The sequence below is a fragment of the Pezoporus wallicus genome, unplaced genomic scaffold, assembly GCF_028554395.1.
Source record: "Pezoporus wallicus isolate ANWC-B61680 ecotype Strahan unplaced genomic scaffold, APGP_CSIRO_Pwel_v1 contig_6464, whole genome shotgun sequence".
Classification (NCBI taxonomy): domain Eukaryota; kingdom Metazoa; phylum Chordata; class Aves; order Psittaciformes; family Psittacidae; genus Pezoporus; species Pezoporus wallicus.
This window is the reverse complement of record NW_026642130.1, coordinates 6,250,227-6,269,490: the sequence shown is the minus strand read 5'-3', so window position 1 is coordinate 6,269,490 and position 19,264 is coordinate 6,250,227. Positions and strand designations below refer to the sequence as shown.

The following is a 19,264-nucleotide window of genomic DNA, read 5'->3' as shown; positions in this document are numbered from 1 at the left end:
CTCCAACAGGTCCATGTCATTGTATTGGGGCTTAGTGTCCTGTCATCAGGGCACATCAGTAAGTTGACAGCCATAAAATGATGCCAAAAATGGTAGGTGGATTTAGTGAAAATAGCGGTTTAACTAGACATTTATTGTGCTAGGTCGTTATAATATGGTTAGACAAAGGAATAATAGACAAAAGAAGAATGCAATATATTGCATATATATAGTGCTATGTGCAGTATATGGTACAGGATACTGCCTGAAACCCCAGCCTGTGCAGAACACGTGAGATGCAAACTGAGATGTAGGGCATACTTTCATGCTGTTTGTTCCTTTTAAAATGAAGCTATGGCTTAAACATGCCTGATTGTGTCCTAGCGATCTTTGGTCAGATGAGCAGGCAGAAGCTCACAGATACTTGTGCTGGGGAACACAGATTAGACACACCACGAAATGTAACTTCTCTGCATCCTTTTTCTTGAAAAAGGCCACAAATAATCTTGTTTTCTGAGGAGAGAGATTTGTGCCCATGTCAGATTGGAGTCGAATCAGCAGGAGTTTTTATTTGAAGCTTAGATTGCTTACATTAATTGTTTGGATGTAACCTTCCATTTTATTTCCTTTTTTTTCCTGACAACTGTCTGATAACATGAACAAGCAGAATACTTAATAATTCTGATGAATGATTTCCAAAGACTCAGTAGCCTGGGTGATTTCTGCCCTATGAGTGGGATCATTGAAACTCCCTATGCAGACAGCCAGTAAATCTGCACGTACATGTTTAAGCATTGAAATGGCAGACAAAATTGAGGTAAATTAACTCCCACAAATCTTTCTCTTTGCTGTGCAAAGTGGGAAGATGGAAGCAGCTGCCTAAATGAATTGAGCTTTTACATGTTCCGTAAGATTACTTATTATGGATTACAGAGTAAACCATGTAACCTGGTCAGGTAATATCTATTCAGTTATTTTTAACGGTGATGTAGAATACCTCTGAGTGTCTGGGTGAATGATTATTTTAGACCAGATAACTCTATCCCTCTCACATAAATCTCAGCTTCTTTGATGTACATTTTAGGTCAGTTCTGCCTTTCTTTTGTCTGGTTTGGCTATCTGGACACTTGCATTTTATCCGATATGCCTCCCCTTCAGCATGTTCCTTACGAATTTTAGCTTTTCTCTTTTCCTTTCATGTTTTCTCCTTAAGAGCTTTGGTCTCTTTTAGCTTGGATGTAGCTAAACAATACTTGGTATTAAATAATTGGAAAGGTGGTGATGTGCAAGAACTCCCTAGGCCTCATCAGAGCTGAATTTAAATGGTACCTAGTGGTAATCCGAAAACAAAGCAATGTATGCTCACTGGAATGAAACACTGCAGATGAACGTAAGGCTTTTCCTTTTTTTTTTCATTTTCTAAAACCAAATATTTCATTCCAGTCAACCCTAAATTACATTCTCTTTGGAGTTTTTGGATAAAATTGAACAGGACATCCATTATTCTTCTGCAGAGAAACATCCTTTGTTACTGTGATTTGTATGGTTTTGCCGTTTGATTGTTAGGAACATCTTTTCACTGACTACGTGTAGTTAAGTTACTCATATAGGATGCTACTTTTTCAGTTACACTTGCTAGGATGATAAAAGATCATGTGACCTGTGATAGAGAGCTGTCTGGTCTACAGCAATTCCTGAGAATTACATGGTCACCACATCTGTCTTTGCTTTCACAGATGATAATATCACACATCACAGCACAGTCTGAAATCTTCCAGCTTTCCATTGCTGGTGTAATGATACATTTGTTTATGTGATGCTTCACTGTTCGCTCTACTCTCAACTTGTGTTGCTTTACACTCTGTGTGCTATTTTCTTTTGTGGTTTTGTCAGTGTTTATATTTGTTGCCTGTGTCTATGGACTTATTACTATTTCTATTTGTAGTAACTAAACTGGCTTAATTTACAATGTCTTTTGTTTGCAGCAGTCATGAGTGTGAAAATACTTTTTATTTTGGAAAAACATTATGGTCTGTGCAGTCCATCCTCAAGCTCCTACTAAAGTCAATGAGAATAATGCAGGAAGAAACCCTACACAACATCAGGCACAGCTGATGTAATGAGTTCCGGGACCAGGGACTGGGATCCAGGTCTCTGCCCATCCCACTGACCTCCCTGATTACTACTTGCTTAGTTTTCTCCTGACTTCATCACTCTCCATTTACAGCCACTATACAGATTGAAGGGGGGAGCACAGAGGGCAATCCCACTGGGTTTTTGTTTGTCCGATGATGAGGATACCATCAGAAAAGGTGAAGGATGTGGGTTTAAATTCAGGCTTGAGGTGGAGTTGAACTTGGAGTGCTCTTGGTGAGTGCTTATGATAGGAAAGGTGGACAGCAGCACCCTCTCCACCAACTACCCTTTAAAAGGCGTGAGACTTTCTTGGGTCTGTCTTTAAAATCAGATTCAAAGCTCTACATCCAGAGTGGATGGTGATGCTAAATTCTTGGAAGAGCTGAAAATTGAGGTGCATCCTTGTACTTGCCATATCCTGCTAGCTGCCTATGGGCTGTACTTAGTGCTTTCTGTAGCTCACCTTCTAGAAGTGGCTCTTTGTCTCCATTGCCTCTATAAGAAACTTCCAAATCTTTTTCTTTCACTTCAGTAAAACTCAAGGGGAAGTCACTAATAGGTGATACTCACCTGATTCTCACCTCCTTCTCCGAGTTGTTTCCCCTAAAACATTTATTTTGCATTCTCCTTGCTTCTTCCTTTTACTGGTCCAAGACATGAGTAGCTTGTTAAGTAGATGAAAATAGATACAGGCACTTGGAAATTCCTGTTCTCCAGAGAGACGACTGTCTAATGTCCAGCAGAGCAATGCCTGAAAACCATCTGTCAAGATAACAGCTGCCACTTTTTCCATAGTTCCTTTATAAGATCACTGAGATCAAAACTTAGAGATGGAAAAGACCTATTTATAATAACAAACTGTTAATAGCTCCTTTCCACTGCAGCTCTGAAGATACTTTGAAGGCTTACTGAATGCTACCTAAGGCAAAGTGTATTAATTAATAATATTATTGCTGGATATGGTAGTGACTCTCCTTCTGACCTTGGTAAAACTACAGCCATCATTTCACAGGGAATAAAATGAAGGTGAATTATACTTACACAGCTGGCTGGTGGCAAAACCCATTTGTTTTGGCATCCAGCTTTTTCCTCTGATCACAAATCTAGTGTATAGTATTCTGTATTCTTTCAGGATTCTGTTCTGGAGAATAGTCCCGAGTGCATCATTCCACTGAGTTTTAAATTCTTGTGATCCAGGTCTTAAACTGCTACATATATTTTTGTACTTTCATCAGGGGAACTGTGCCAGTTTACACCAATGAGAATCTGCAGCACCAGGAATGATGAACAAAAACAGGAAACAAATATGGCAAAAAAAAGGAAACAAAAAGCAAAAGAAGAATTTCATAGCTGGTATTATTTCAGAACATACTGTCATAGTTCACGGGCAGAGTGGTATTTATGACACCGCTAGGGTCTGTCTCGGAGCACATAGAAAACTGTTTACTTTCACAACAATACTGCAAAAGTACTCCTTTTTTGTGAAAGCAGGTGCATTCATAGTAGGTGGGAAGAACAAAGCATACATCTATAGAAAGATTGGTTCCTTTGATGAGTGTATTTCATGTATCTTTTAAAAAGACATCCCAGAAAAATAATGGTATCTGAATAAGACATTCTTCTGCTGGTGTGTTGCAGCAAATGGTACAGGCTGCTGAGCAAAATGCTGGTTTTATCTGATCTTAATGGTAGGCTGAACTTCTGATGATATAATGAGGGTTACCAACTTGTTAATAAACCCCTCTCAGAATTCATTCAAAGGCTGGAAGTGGCTTTTATCTTCTGTTATTTCTATAGCATGTTTACTGTGTGTGTTACTGTACAGTAAGTGACTAGGTCTATCTAGGTAGATCTGCAGTCATCAAGTCTAAAGGCCCTTAAGCAACATAATGCACAGGAAGGTGTTTGGTGAACAAATCAAAACCAACTTGGCTTTAAACTGCATTTTTTCAGTAATCTGGACTGTGATCAAGCCATTTTGGTTGGAATTAATCTCAACTGTCTTTAGCTACCTAGAAGTCTATGGTCTGTCCATGTTGATGGAGAGAGCGCAGCATCTCCATCTTATGTGTGTCTGTCTCTTTTTCCAAGAGTGTTTTTCTCCTTCTTACTTAAGAACAGAGAAGTTGCTAAGTCCATTGCAAAATGTGAGAGGATTGCCGTGTTTGTCGAGTTTCAGTAAAACACTGAAGTAAAACACTGTCTCTGTGAAGGAGGTATAGCCATCCTACGTGTTAAGAAAGTTGGATGTGATAAAGAACTGGGTAAACAGGGGCCTGTGGGGGAGGAAGAGTATTCATTTACAAGGGATGTGGGGAGAAATGTTATTTTTCAGCTCCAGAGGCCCCAAAGGCTAACATACTGTTTTAACATATTGGTGTTAAGTCGTAACACATTAAGAATATATTTCTTCATGCTCAAATGTCTTGTTTCTGAGTATGCATAGCCTCTTAATCCAGTGCCCTGCTAGAGATAGATAGGTAAATTTGTCACTAGGCTGTTGTCACTTAAGCCAAAGGAATCCAAAGTGCTGCATTGGTAAATAAAGATTTCAGCACAGGTTTTATTCAGAAGAAAATGGAGGCATATACTGGAGGTATAAACAGTTGAAAATCAAAGGATGCCTAATCTGGGAAGAGCTCATGATTAAAGCACACCTTTATTAAAGCATATTAACACTGGGTTAGGAAGGTGTTTCTTCTGGCAGATCATTCAATGTCCTTTCTCCCTGACCAGAGGAGGAATTAACTAGGTGGCTCTTTTCTTCTAAAACCCCTCTCTCATGTAATCTCAGGGCCATGCTCAGAGCTTTCCCAAGGAATGCTGAAGGTCCTTTCCTGCTTTCTAGGGTGTTTTTCCATGCTTTCTGCTCTTTCTTGTGCCATACACTGAAAGACAGGTTGCTGTCATATTCACCTATTTCAGTGAGATTTAACCCCTACTGAAGTGTGTAACTGCCCAGTAGAAGTCATCTGCACACTGGTATGTATGCTACAGGCTGAAATACCAAATCAGTACCTCCACTGCATAGGCAAACATAAAACAGAAATGGTGGCAAAGGAAATACATGTGTGTGCGTTGTAGCATAGGATGAGACTTGAGAATGAAAACAAGAAAATAAGAGGTTAATTGTATTGTCCTGTTACCTTGGTGCATTAGATGACCGGAATTCTTTGTCTAAGCTCTGCTGCATGTGTTTGAGTGGGAAATCTCACAAAATGTCTTCTTTATATTACAGCTGTTCTCTTGAACTGCTGTTTGTGCTTCCTCGCTGGTACCAGAGGGCAGGGACAGAAAGACCTAGCCCAGTCAGGAATGTTCCATCTCCATCCACTAACAGTGATACAGGATGTGGTATTTAGGGATAGAGATGTGAGAGATGCTAAGTACTTCTGTAGTAATATATTCTCTCTAAAATGTTGCTTTAGAATCTATTGTCCTACTCATTAGCATACCCAGACTGACCTAATTCTGCCATGCTTATTCAAATGAAATTTGCTTTATGCTGCAGAGCATGTATATTTTACAGCTGAACTTTGTAATGGTAACAGAATCAAACCCTAAAATAAAATGACTGCTTTAAGGCAACAGGATACCAGAGGAATTGTTTTGGTCTCTCTACAATTCATGTAGAATATGCTTATTGAGCCTCATATGTGTCTTGAGGGTAAATCTACTTTTTCTTCTCTTTTAAAATTATGCAAATCTATAAAGCCGTTAGGACAGAATAATGCCTTTCAGTAGAGTGAACCAGACAATTGCATGTAATTTTCTTGGCTGTGAAGTCAAGCTAAGTGCAAGGCTCTTTCATATTGTCTTGTAGTTGTACACAACAAGGATACATAGTGCACGGTAATGCATTATTGAATAGTTGTCTGTTGTGTCTTCATTGCATGCTGTCAGCTGCATAATAAATAATTGATTGTGTTGCTTTTACTCCACATTAAAGATATATGAGTATATAATACCGGAAGAAAATGAAGCAGCAGGGCTGCCTGTGTTGAAAAGATCAACCGTTATTGAAGTGTGCTGCGGTTACAGGAACTCAGAGGTGACCATCACCGCTATCCATTTCCCATTCTATACTTGAGTCAGTGATTGTTTGTCATGGCAACAAATGACACATTCAGATCATTGCTGTTGCCTTTTTAAACAACAAAAAAATTGTGGTGAAAAGCTGAGATGCTGCAGAGATGCACCCCCCAGTCTCTTCAACTATAATCCCTCTAGACTGAAAATTCCCTTAAAAAGATTAATCATTTTTTCTTAAGAGGCTATAAACTATTAGAAAAACACAGTCTAAGTCAGCAAATGCTGTTTTTTCCTTATAAGGCTTTGTTTATATTAAGCAGAGGAAACATGAGCAGTGGAAAACTGAGTTTGTGTTTATATTGGTACTAAACCTCTGTTGCGGAACCTTTCCCTTGACAAGCCACTCTTCCCTTCTTGGTTCAGTTGCCAGAGTCCCTGCAGAGGACTCAGTAAGGTGGCCCACTGTTCAGATGACACATAAGAAATAGAAGTATCATCCATCTCACATTCAACACTCTTTAGTTCCATTACAACAGTCATAATTGCTGATGAAAAGCTGATAAAAAGTAAAACTGATGAGATGGCAAATCCGTCCAGAAAAGACTTTGCTTTTGAAGTCAAATCAAGGAAATCAGAGATATATGCCACTTACTGCATGGTTATTTGGAAGGAGGCTCATGGCCAGGTATAATTGTGGATTACTGAGAGATGTTGTTATGATGAAGAAGTAGAAAACAGTGAATTAAGGTAATGAGATGGCAAATGAAGATGTAAGAAGTGTGAGACTATAGAATTGTAGAATCACAGAATGGTTTGGATTGGAAGGGACCTTAAAGATCATCTAGGTTATAAATGGGAGAAAAATCGGGCTTTCCAACCTTTGTGATATTCTCCTGACAGAATATTGGCATATTTTGACACAGAAACAATGTATTTGTCCTGGGTTCAGCAGTAGCAGTCATTTTTCTCCTTCTTGGTAGCTGGTGCAGTGCTGTGTTTTGACTTTCGGCCTGGGAACAGAGCTGATAACAATGATGTTTTGGTTTGGCCAAGGACTTTGTGAGCCTCATGCTCTGCCAGGGAAGAGGGGAAGCCGGGAGGAAGCAGAGACAGGACACCTGACCCAAGCTAGCCAAAGAGGTATTCCATACCATAGCACGTCATGCCCAGGAGGTAGCGGAGAGTTACCCGGAAGGGCTGGTGGACTGCAGGGTTGGAGGAGGTATCAGTCAGAGCTTGGTTGGGCTGGGTGGGGTGAGTTATCGGTCAGCTGGTGGTGAGGTGTTGTATTCTTTTCCCTTGTTATTTCCTTTATCATTGTTATTATTGGTGGTAGCAGTAGTGATTTGTGTTATACCTTAGTTACTAAACTGTTCTTATCTCAACCCATGGGAGTTGCATTGTTTTCGATTCTCCTCTCCAACCCTCCAGGAGTAGGGGGAGGGCAAGCAGGTGGGGAAGTGAGTGAACAAGCTGTCTGGCTGGGTTTAAACCACCACAGTATTATAAGGAAAAAAAGAAACACTTGAGATCAAAAATTCTTAATCCACAGCAACACTACCTGCAGCAAATGCTGCCTCCAAGAATCCTAGGAACCAAACTGAATGACAAGTTCATAATAGCAGAGATTTATGACAAGCATAGTTGGAAAGGTGATTGCATTAAAGGGCATCAAAATATAGTCCCTGTCCTGAAGAACCTCTGGTGTACATAAAATGAAACAGGATAGTGTCCTAGAAACACCTTCTGAATGTCTGCCCCTTTTTTCTACAGCCAACATATGCTCAGAAAGTAGCTATTTTCAAGTGTGTGGATTGCATTTATGTTCTGTATGTAACTAGAGTTTAAAAACATAATGGAATACGCTGCAGAGAAATATTGCTGGGTTTTTTTTTAAAGTCGCCTGTTCAATTTATGCCCTTAATACTTCTGAGGTGAGTCCCACTCTACAGGATAAAAGAAGAGTGACTAGTGAAATCAGGGGATTTGTCCTGGATTAGGATCTCCGTCTTCTGATTCCCACAATGTGTCAACACTGCAAAGACAGTAATTCAGTAAAGACTAGAGGCAGTGAAGCCTGATCTACTTCATTTAGGTATGGATGGATGAGTTAATGCCTCCTCACTAGGGCTCTATGAAAAGCTGGCAGCCTAGCATTTAAAATGAGTGTTGTTAACTCTTTTAACTTTGGTAAGTTAGTTGGCTGAGAATGATAAACAATCCCAGCAGGTTATTCTTACTGTCTAAATCTGTTTGGTTTAAATTATTCTTGGAGAGATCTCTCCTTCTCCATTAATTGTAGGTGTAGCCTAGAGATGACAGGTTGAGACACAGTTTCTACCTTTGTGATGGCTAACGTTAGCAGTGGAATTTTACATATACATTTTCCAAATCTGGGTTTGTAAGCTTGATGGAAGATCTATGGAGGGCCTTTGGTATTCTCTCTCCCCATCTTTTGTATAGCTACGTCTTTTGTATAACTAATGGTTGGTGCATGATTTTTTGGGGGGAGGACCATAGGTGTAAATTAGATGTCCTAAATAGCTGGGCTGGCTCTTTGGATCTTTGTTATGTGGTTGGTTGCTGAATCTTTCTCTGATGAAGGAACCCTCTGGTAAAAAGAAGCTTAGACTGTTATCGCACTGCAGCATTCGTGTCTTTCCATTCCTGACCTCTCCTCAATAATACAGGTTCTCTGATAACAAATCAAGATTGAGCATTTCTCTTCGTAGAAGCACTTACAGGATCTTCTTCCTACAGATATTTCTTTTCATTACTTGCATAGGATCTTTATGTCAGTAGGAACCCTACTGCTCTATCAAACTTGCTTGAAATTGGCTAAAAGATTCAAAAGTTATTAGACAAGTACAGACAGTGTCATTAGCTCTCTCCCCTTAGGAAACAGACTTAGGTGGGGTTGACTGACCTGAGTTAGTTGATTCATGTTAAAAGAGTAACACAGACACACTTGTGTTTTAGTAAGAAATAATAGCTTGTGTTAAACCTAGACTGAAATTGTTTTCACTGCTGGTTTAGCCCAAATGGCACTGGGTTTTTTTGGCAGTTTAGATGGACCCCTAATCACGTTCCTTACCAAAATGATTTGCCTTCTCTTTGATCTTCAGCTTCAGTGAGCTGATCTACAATGATTCAGCAGGAGCCATGATCTGAAACACCTCCTTTTCTACAGCCACCTAATTTTTAGAATTACTTTAAGGAAATTACTAATTTCACAAACTCAGTTATCAGGATAGTGTATGGATTTGAAAAAGTTTGTGCAATTAATAATTTTAATACAATAATTGTTCCCTTTCAGAATCAAACATAAGGTTATTATAACGAGTAAGTATATAGGCATCTAGATGTCCTTGCTCAGACAAAGCTCTTATTGATTGCTGTGACTTTGCAAAGTAATGTCATCATTCAGTTCCAGGTTGTGGGTTTTTTAATCCTTGTTGTTAGCTAGATAAATAAAGGTGCTAGCAGGCTGAAGATGGGTATCCATCCTCATTGCAGAATATTAATCCAAATCAATTTTTTTACCAAAAAGAAAAATCAATTGATACATTAGCAAGAAAGAAAATAAAGCATTATGTTGTTTTAGCTCCCAGGAGCCTGAATAGTCAGCTCTAACTTTCAGAAATAGAGAGATAAAAAAGATCTAAAGTTCAGATCTAAATCTGGATCGGAACTTCTCCAGGGCACATGGGGACTCTGACTCATTTCTAAAGTAGATGTGCATTTAAAGGGCAGTCATATAAAAACTGACCCTCCTGCTGGAGCTTCAGCAATTAAGGACATGTCTGACTCTCTGAATGCCAGTTTATCCTCCAGCAGCAGTAAGGTGGGGTGATTACAGAGGTTACCTTTCTGAATTCACCACCTCATGAATTTTCAGCCATTGCTGAAAATAGGATATTGCTTTAAATGTAGGAGAAGCAGCCCGTTTTCTTCTATAGGCCTAACACACCTTGTATAGGCTTTCGATGGTGAAATGGAAGTCAGTTTTTATATGACGTATATTAGACTGGCAAGCTCATGGACAGATACAAACATTATTTTAAATGGGAAACATTGTCCAGTAGCTGTTGTCAGGATCTCTGAATAGTTAATTCTAGTTCTGCTGCTGGTTTGATGTGTAGTATTTAGTAAACCACCAGACCTTTAAGCTAAGTATTTTAATAGGATTTAGTTACAAAATGAAGTGAAAGCATATTAAAGTGCTGTGGAACTTTGTATCTGAACCTGAACTTCCAGACTGAGGCTATTTTATAATAAATATCTTCTTCCTCCCTGGGCTACTGTGAGGAATAATTAATGTTTGCATACTGCTTTGAACATGCAGACTGTAACGACAGTACTAAGTTTTAATATTAAAACTATTAAATACTGGGATTCTATAATAGTCTCCTTCCATTTCATAGAATCATAAGGTTTTACGATGCGTTTAAAAATGAAACTGCTGTGAGGAAGGACTGCCATTTAAATCTAAAATCAAATATTTCAAAAAGGATTATGCAATATGCCTGAGAGTTCCCCCTGAGCTGCTTCTCCCTGCCAGCCCTCCTCTACATGCAGGCTGGTTTTCTACCTTACAGATGAACCCATGTTTGTCTGTAACTAGAAAGCCTGTGCAGGCAGCTGGTGTGACTTCCCAGCCTGCATGGAGGGGGTTTAGGGATATCACTGAGTTGATATATTGCGTGATGTGTGTATGTACATGCATTGGAGCATAAATAAAGTACTTCACTACTATACCATGAAAAACTCAAGGAATATGACAAGTGCTAAAAGTGAAGGTTATGAAACATGCCTTTATAGGCAGGTTATTCCATAATTTTCCTCCGAAGGCCTTGTGTGCACACGCACACACATCTCTAAAGTACTGACTTTGACAAAAATTGGACTTTGTCAACAGATGATTTGCCTTAATCTGTCATTTGGTTTTAATATTGATGTAAAACATCTAGACACAGAATCCCACTGAAACAATCAAAAATTGTGTCCTCATTACTGCAAGGCCAGAATGCCACCACCACTGATTTAGGCACTAATGGATTTGGAGACATCTGTGTCTGAGCTACTTGTTTGGACTTCATTTATATTCATTGCAAAGAAAGAGACATTGCTAGGATGCAATTCATTATGGCATAGATTTGGTTAGATGAATTGCCCCTGAAAGTACATTTTTCTCTGACTTGATTATAGAGTGAAGCAGAGTAATTAGCTCAAAAGTAGGTGGCTATGTCTTAGAAGCATAAAGGTTGGTAAGATGAATCCTACGATTTTAGTCTTTATTTTTTATTCTGGCATGTCTCTTTATACTTACCTTTGATTCATAACACGAACTTTTAAGCAGGCAGAATATGCCTTTTTTGTTGTTGTTTAGGTAATAGCTAATGGTTGTTACTGAATCATAAAACTTGTGCATCAAGTTGATCTATTAATACAACTGATTTAGTGAAAAGAAACCAGTACGACTGTATTTTCATACTGGATCATAAAGGCAGGATTTCTCAGCATTTTCTGTCAAAGCTGTTCTTCATAGCGTTGTTTTCAACCAGCAACTTTCTCAGCTATTTGGTTATTAATGGACAAAACACTAGCACTACAGCATTACAAAGAAAGGATTTATTCTAATGTATAAATATCAGCCAAACCTTACAATAGCCAAAGTATAGCATATTGAAAGAGCAATTAATCAGGTACTTTTAAGTGGAAAGCTGTCATAATTATCCACTGTTTGAAAAGAGAATGAGAATAGCTAAAAGTGTAGCTCTCTGTGAAGGTTTATCCACTTACTGTAGAAGCTATGTGTTCATAATACATGGGTTGAAACAGTGTTGTGCCCATCCAAAGGAATGAGTAAGGTGTTCCCCAACTGTCTCTTGAAAATATAATGAATGAGGGTACTATTCATAGAAATGTCATATTTTTAAATGCAGAGGCTTTTTGCCCTTTCTGTATGAGGAGGAGACACATGCAATTGTAACATTATGTAGAAGTTTCACATGCATGCTGTGGAATGGCCACATTTGTGTAATACATGTTATATCCTTAGTACTCCTGAGTGAATCAAGTAGGGAAGGTAAACTGTCCAAGTTACCAAAATATTCCTACTGGATAGTCTGGTATAAATCACAGAATCACAGCATGGTTTGGGTTGGAAGGGACCTTCAAGATCAGCCAGGTCCAACCCCCTGCCATGGGCAGGGACACCTTCCACTACAGCAGGTTGCTCAAAGCCCCGTCCAACCTGGCCTTGAGCACTGCCAGGGATGGGGCAGCCACAGCTTCTCTGGGCAACCTGTGACAGGGCCTCACCACCCTCACAGTAAGAATTTTTTCATAATACCTAATCTAAATCTCCCCTCTGTCAGTTTAAAGCCATTCCCCCTTGTCCTGTCCCTACATGCCCTTGTAAAAAGTCCATCTCCAGCTTTTTTGTATGCCCCCTTTAGGTACTGGAAGCTGCTCTAAGGTTCTCCCAGGAGACCTTAAATTTGCAGGAACAAGTCAAAGGAGCTGCTCAGTACTTGCAGACATTTAACTGGCAACAAATCTGGTTCAAGACTTCCCAAACCTGAATCTACATCCCCACCTGTGGAAGCGTGTGGAAAGCTCCTGCTGCCTGTGCAGCTTTGGGCCACACATAGCTGAAGTCCCCTTAGCACTCAACGTTCTCACAACAACTATTCCCTTTAGTTAGCTGCACTGTTAAAAATACCTTAAAATAGAAGTATTTAATGAGGAGTAAACCCAGTCATATCTATGTTAAATTTGGTTTCTTTGGCTGTAGGCTGGTTTTACAGAGCTTTTTTGTGTTTAGTAGCAGGCCTGGATCTGGCCCCTGTGTTGAGATTCTCTTATGCTGCTTCCCACCTGCTCCTTGCCTGCTTTTATCTGCTGAGCCAGGAAGCTCCACTGTGCAAACAACAGCTCTTCAGTGTGTCTGTGTAATGTTTGGTACTACATGAGTTATAACCTATAGCATTAAGAATAATAATAAATTTCCATTTTAGAACCTAAATTACCAGAAGGCAAAGGTAACAATATGGTACCTTTTGGTGCCATATTTGTGTTTGGCTCTCCTGCCTCATCCGTTCTCCATGAGGCTTCAAAGTGAAAATGTGACCAAGACACTAATTTTTCACTCCTTCCCTCTCCTTCAGCGCTTAAATTTACATGTAGCTCAGATTGAAACTGCGTGTCTTGTTTTGGCAGGAATGCTACAGAATGGAAAGAAGTTTGACTCCTCCAGAGACAGAAACAAGCCTTTCAGGTTCAAGATTGGCAGGCAAGAAGTCATTAAAGGATTTGAAGAAGGTGTGACACAGGTACAAAGAAATTATTCTAGCTGAACTTCAAGCTGGCTGAAGGGTGTGTGAGCACAGCAATGTCCAGTGTAATGGTGGCAAGACCAAGTGGATTTGAGTGAATTTGTATTATTTGCTTCACAGTAAGGCCTAGGAGTAGCTCAGGACCCGAGTGTGCTATAGAAACCAGAAGCCAGGGCAGATAAAGCAGTAGCAACAAGTGCTGGGTGAATCAGTTTATCCCTTCTGTGACCACTCTCACTGCCTGACTTCTGTCCCTTAATCAATAGGTGGCCAAAAAGCTGTCCCAGTAATCGGCGTGCAACCCGTTGCCCTCCTGCTCCTCCTAGTGGATCGCCGGCTGAAGCTGAGCTTGTATCTCTCTCTTTCCCCCCCAGGGTTTTGAGGTTTATGCGGGGCAGGTTTTGACACAAAGCATTTGGACAAAGGCAGTTCAGTCTAACATGCAGGTTTTTCATTAAGCCTGGATTTAATGACTGTCAGATGCCACAGGCATCTGCATTTCTCTACTTAACATCTGACAGCTCAAGGTTGCCCTATGCCTGAAACCCATGGATGGCTTGCTAGCTGTGTGGCTTTCAGGGACCTATCAGAGCAGCAGGCAGCCTGCCCCACATAGACCTCTGCAGGGGCCAGGGGAGGTCACTTGCCCCATGGTCTGAACACTGCCTGAACTTAGGGAAGTTCATAGTCACATTTTTCTTCTACCTAAAGTCATAAAAGCTCTATCTTGGGCATATTTTATAGGACCTGAAAAAAAATCAACAGGAGATACCATGTAATCTGTTGTCCAGTGATGCATCTCATCTTGGGGGAGAGGTCCGAGTTAAAACAGTGCTTCAAATCAGGGACTGTTTCTCGGCCAGTGAATATTCGGTCATTATGTATGGTGCATGAATAGCAGTTTGAGATTGCTCCACCCCAAAATACTGTGCTGGGAGAGCAGGGATTTGATTCTTGATACCCCAAATCTCTGTGAGCACTGTCACCTTCAGAGCTAGTCTGGAGTGAGAGAAATCAGTATCTCTGTCCATCCCAGGGCAAGGGCACTCTGCCAGAATAAGCAGCACCTGAGGTGAGATGTCTGCCCTCAGGTTTGGGATGAGAAGTAAGTACCTCTTTTCAGTAGGATTTTTTTGCTTTGCATCTGCCCAGCAGCAGAAAGGCTGGTGCCCACAGTGTTAGTGTTTGAGCAGTGGCTTTGAAGGCATCTCTGGTGGCAGCTGAAGGAGGAAAAATGTTGCTGAATGCTTTTCAAAAGCTGAACCAAAGTGCATTTTGGCACTAATCTCTCCTGTCTGTTACTAGCTCCATCTACCCTGCCCTGCTCATGGCCCCTCACCTCTGACAAAAACTGACTCCTGAAGAGATGGAAAGTGATACTTCTCAAAGACATCCACTGCTGATGATGTTACATGTACACTGCACTCCATAGAAGGAATTCACACCTACAGTCCAGCGTAGGTAGGGTGGGCTCCCAGGCTGGCTCTGGCAATTTAAATAACTGCTGTGAGAAGCCAGGGGAGTCAGAAGACCTATGTCTGAGCTGGGTGTGGCAGCCTGAAGCTGAGCCATGGTTGAACTCTATGATCTTAAAGGCCTTTTCCAACCTAAATGATTCCATGAATACAGTGGTCCTGACTCTCCTCATTTCTGTCAGTCTGACACACTGTGATTTGTTCTTTGTTTTCCTCCTAATACGGTTTGTTTTTTTCTTCTTTTTTCCTTTCTTCAACATCCAAAACCCAGATGAGCTTAGGACAAAGAGCAAAGTTGACCTGCACACCTGAGATGGCCTATGGAGCCACAGGCCACCCTGGGGTCATCCCTCCCAATGCCACGCTCCTCTTCGATGTGGAGCTACTCAGGTTGGAGTGAAACTTCTCAAGGGAGTTGGCTGGATACATCTGTTAATACCCATCCATCCTTTCTCACCTTGCCAGCAGCGGGAGAAACCTTCACTGGAATCCCAATCTTCCCTGCTCAAGCTGTCCTGTCACTAGCGCCTGCTGTTCGGTTTCTTACGCCTTCCTTCTCTTTTTTTAACTTCGTGGTGTCCGTATTTGCCTTTTTGGGAAAAATGTCTACTGTTGTAACATTTTCAAGTTGTACATTTTATTTAATTTGCATGTAAGAGGAATTCACAGTGATGGTTGAAAATATATATAAATATAAATATATATATATTCCTTATTGAAAAACCACTGCCTTACTGTACACTTAAACCAAGAAGAAAACAAAACACAAAAGGTGCTCAAAGAACAATCCAGTGTACACCTTGTACATGAACGGGCATTAGCCAAACAGAGTTACCTGCGCTGCCACTTTTCTCAACTTGTATGTTTCTGCTTGCTGCTGTTTTAAAAATACTGTCTCATTTAAAAGTATATATAGAGAACAATAAAACCTTGATACTTTACAGTTTCTATTTCCTGTTTTTATCCTCCTGCCACTGGAATTCTTTTTGGTGTATGAGAAGTTCTTCTAACAACCATCAACCCATTTTTTGTTAATTCTTTCTTTTTTTGTATGAAACACACACACTTCCGTGTGCTGCTCCTGTTACAGGTGGCACAGTGGAGGATCTCTGTGCGACCAGAGGTACCAGCAACATGCAAGTAAGGGCTGCTGGGACAGAGAGGTTTCCTGGCTCCATCTACCCTGCCCTCCTCATGGCCCCTAACCTCTGCCAAAATTTGGCTGCTGAAGAGACAGAAGATGATACTTCTCAAAGACATCCACTGTTGGTGCAGGGCCGCCATCCACAGGGACCTGGACAGGCTTGAGAGATGGGCCAGTGCAAACCTCATGAAGTTCAACAAGGTCAAACGCATGGTCCTACAGCTGGCCTGGAGCAACCAACCCTGGGTGGAAACCGAATTGAGAGCAGTCCCAAGGAGAAGGACTTGGGAGCGCTGGCTGATGAAAAGCTCAATGTGAGCCAACAATGTGTGCTCACAGCCCAGAAAGCCAATCATATTCTGAGCTGCATCAAAGGGAGTGTGGCAGCAGGTCAAGGGAGGTCATTCTCCCCTCCTACTCCACTCTCACGAAACCCCACCTGCAGTGCTGCACCCAGCTCTGCTGCCCCAGCATAAGAGGGATGTGGAGCTTTTGGGCTGAGTCCAGGGGAGGCACAAAGATGACCAGGGGCCTTGCCTATGCCCTCCTGTGAAGAGAGGCTGAAAGAGCTGAGCTTGTTCATCCTGGATAAGGCTCTGGGGAAACTTTAGAGCAGCTTCAAGTATCTAAAGGGGGCCTAAAAGAAATCTGGAGAGGGACTTTTTGCAAGGACATGGAGGGATAGGACAAGGGGGAATGGCTTTAAGCTGAAAGAGGGGAGATTTCAATTAGCTATAAGGAAGAAATTCTTCCCTGTGAGGGTGGTGAGGCACTGGCACAGGTTGCCAGAACAGCTGTGGCTGCCCCATCCCTAGCAGTTTTCAAGGCCAGGTTGTACAGGGCTCGGAGCAAGTTGCTGTCGTGGAAGGCATCCCTGCCCATGGCAGGGGGTTGGAACTAGATGACTGTTAAGGCCCCTTTCAACCAAAACCATTCTACCACTCTGATTTCACCAACAGGCTAATTTCCTATATATATATATATCTATCTATATCTATCTCTATAGGGAATCAGCCCTGTCAAGACTTGATGCCCACTAGCTCTTCCAAATTCATTTGCCACTGCCCCAGCCACTGTTGCACTGTCCATACCAGCACTGGGTTGCAGATCACAGGCTGTCGCACTAGTTGCGGGTATGAGCTCCTACAGAGGTCTTGGTTGAATGTTAACACATCTCTGTCACATCTGTCAAACACAGGTCAATCCAGCACACTGCTCTAAAACTGCGCCTACTGATGGCCCAGTTTAAGTTAGTTGCCCTTTAAAAAAAAAAAAAAAGAAAACATCAAGTATCTGACCTGGGACCTTTACCTGAACGCCTTGACAGTGAGCAGCGATGCAGAAGATTGGCTCAGCATACCTGGAATGGCCATGCGTTCCCTCCATCATCTCTTGGTCCTGCAGCCAGCAAGCTTCTGCCACACCTAAAATGAGCAGAAGGGCATTGCTCTGCCCCTCTGTCAGTAAAAAACATATTCCTGGTCATATTCAGCCTCCCTGTCTCCCTCTGCAGCACTGCTATGCACTTCCCTTGTGCCCTCAAAAGCTCTACCCAGCCATTACAGAATTTGTAAAATCCTTATTACAGCTGGCTGATGAAGCGCTCCCCCTCCTCACCCTTTCTCTGCAGAGGCAATTGTCAAAAGCAGAGGGTATTACATTTTTCATGCCAATTTCATTAAAAAAAAAAAAATCTGAAAGGAAAACTAATTGTGCTTTGTGATACTTTGGGAAATTAAGTCTTCAAGGAAATGTAATCTCCAGCTCTTTCTTTGACTGCAAATGCTTTAATTTATTTAATTGTATCATCGATCAACACACTACATGTAATTATTACTACTGTATAATGGATTGGAAGAAATTTACTGTCATTGCCTGTGTAATCAGATATGCTCTTGTTACTGATTTCTAAACAGCATCGATGGAAAAAAATGACCTTCCAGGCTTAATTTCATGCCCTACTTCCTGAAAAATTAAATGGGAAGTGAGCACACACAAAAACCAGCACAGATGCAGAGTACAAGGCTGGTAACATCTGCCTTATTTGCTGCACCCTCTGCCATTCATAACTGATCTCATTTCCCTGTCCTTTGATATTACATTTCAAACAAAATCTTGAGCAGACCTCATCAAAACAATCCTCCAGGCATTCGATTTCCATTCCCTCTGTCTTGCAGGTACAAATTATTATTTCATTTTACATGTGCAGGGACACTGAAAGCCCTGAACAGGCACTAGAAGAAAAAGTATGAAATGGAATATTTAATGAAAGGCAGCAGCTGAGCTCTCAGAGAAATCAAAAGCTGCTGATCTTGAGGATTCATTGAAGGCATTTTTATTAATCTTATTACCCTAAAGAATTGCTTTTTATATATGTTTTTCAAACAGCATCAAATCCTCATCTAAAGAGCCACTGCGGTGCAAGTACCGCACTCTCTGCTATTGACAGAAGCAATGCGGTATTTGCACGATTTTAAACAAGGCCAGAAGCCTGTGGCACCATTACCAGCACTTTAGTGGTTTATTATCAGTATTTATTCTTATTTGAAGCATAAATCCAGCATGCTAACAAGCACCTCCAGTTTCTGTTACAGCAAGGGGCCTTCTAAATGCCCACCAACTTGTGTGAATGGCCCTTATTTGGCACATGTATGGCACATATACATTGATACATATATACACACATACACAGTGGAGGCCATTTCTAAAATTTAAAAGCTACGGATGCTGACACAGAATCAATAGAACTTCATTCATTTAAATGTTTTTAAGGCAAGCTGGGTTTTGCTTTTGAAATTTAGGTTTGTATAATCCGACAGGCAAGCCCCCAAAATCAAGCTGGCACTTGTTACTTGTTACAGTAACAGCTCACCTAAGAACAACAGCAGATCACAGCTGCTTCACATTTAATGTACCTGTGACACAGATGCACCCAACCAGAGGAGCAGCACAGGTCAGGTCATGACTTTTCAGTGCTTCAGAGATGACCACAGCCACTCACAGGCTCCAAGTCTCTCATCACCTGGTTCCTGACTGCAGGGACAGCTCTCTGGGGCCTGCAAGGCTGCAGGAAGCAGCATAGCTTTTAGGGAAGTACACGGGTATGAAGAGCCACAAAATGAGTACAAGACTTTTTACAAGAGACACTGGATGTAATT

At 41.2% G+C, this 19,264-nt stretch overlaps 1 protein-coding gene across 1 annotated transcript in view; it reads left to right on the top strand.

Annotated features, from left to right (window-relative positions):
• The window catches only part of FKBP1B (FKBP prolyl isomerase 1B), a 45,744-nt gene extending 30,223 nt beyond the window's left edge, over nucleotides 1-15,521 (top strand). The window contains exons 3-4 of the mRNA XM_057427635.1: nucleotides 13,372-13,484; nucleotides 15,234-15,521. Of these exons, the coding sequence (XP_057283618.1) occupies nucleotides 13,372-13,484; nucleotides 15,234-15,362 (242 nt within the window). The 3' untranslated portion in view covers nucleotides 15,363-15,521. The remainder of the gene's footprint in view (nucleotides 1-13,371; nucleotides 13,485-15,233) is intronic.
• The last annotated feature ends 3,743 nt before the right edge of the window (nucleotides 15,522-19,264 follow it).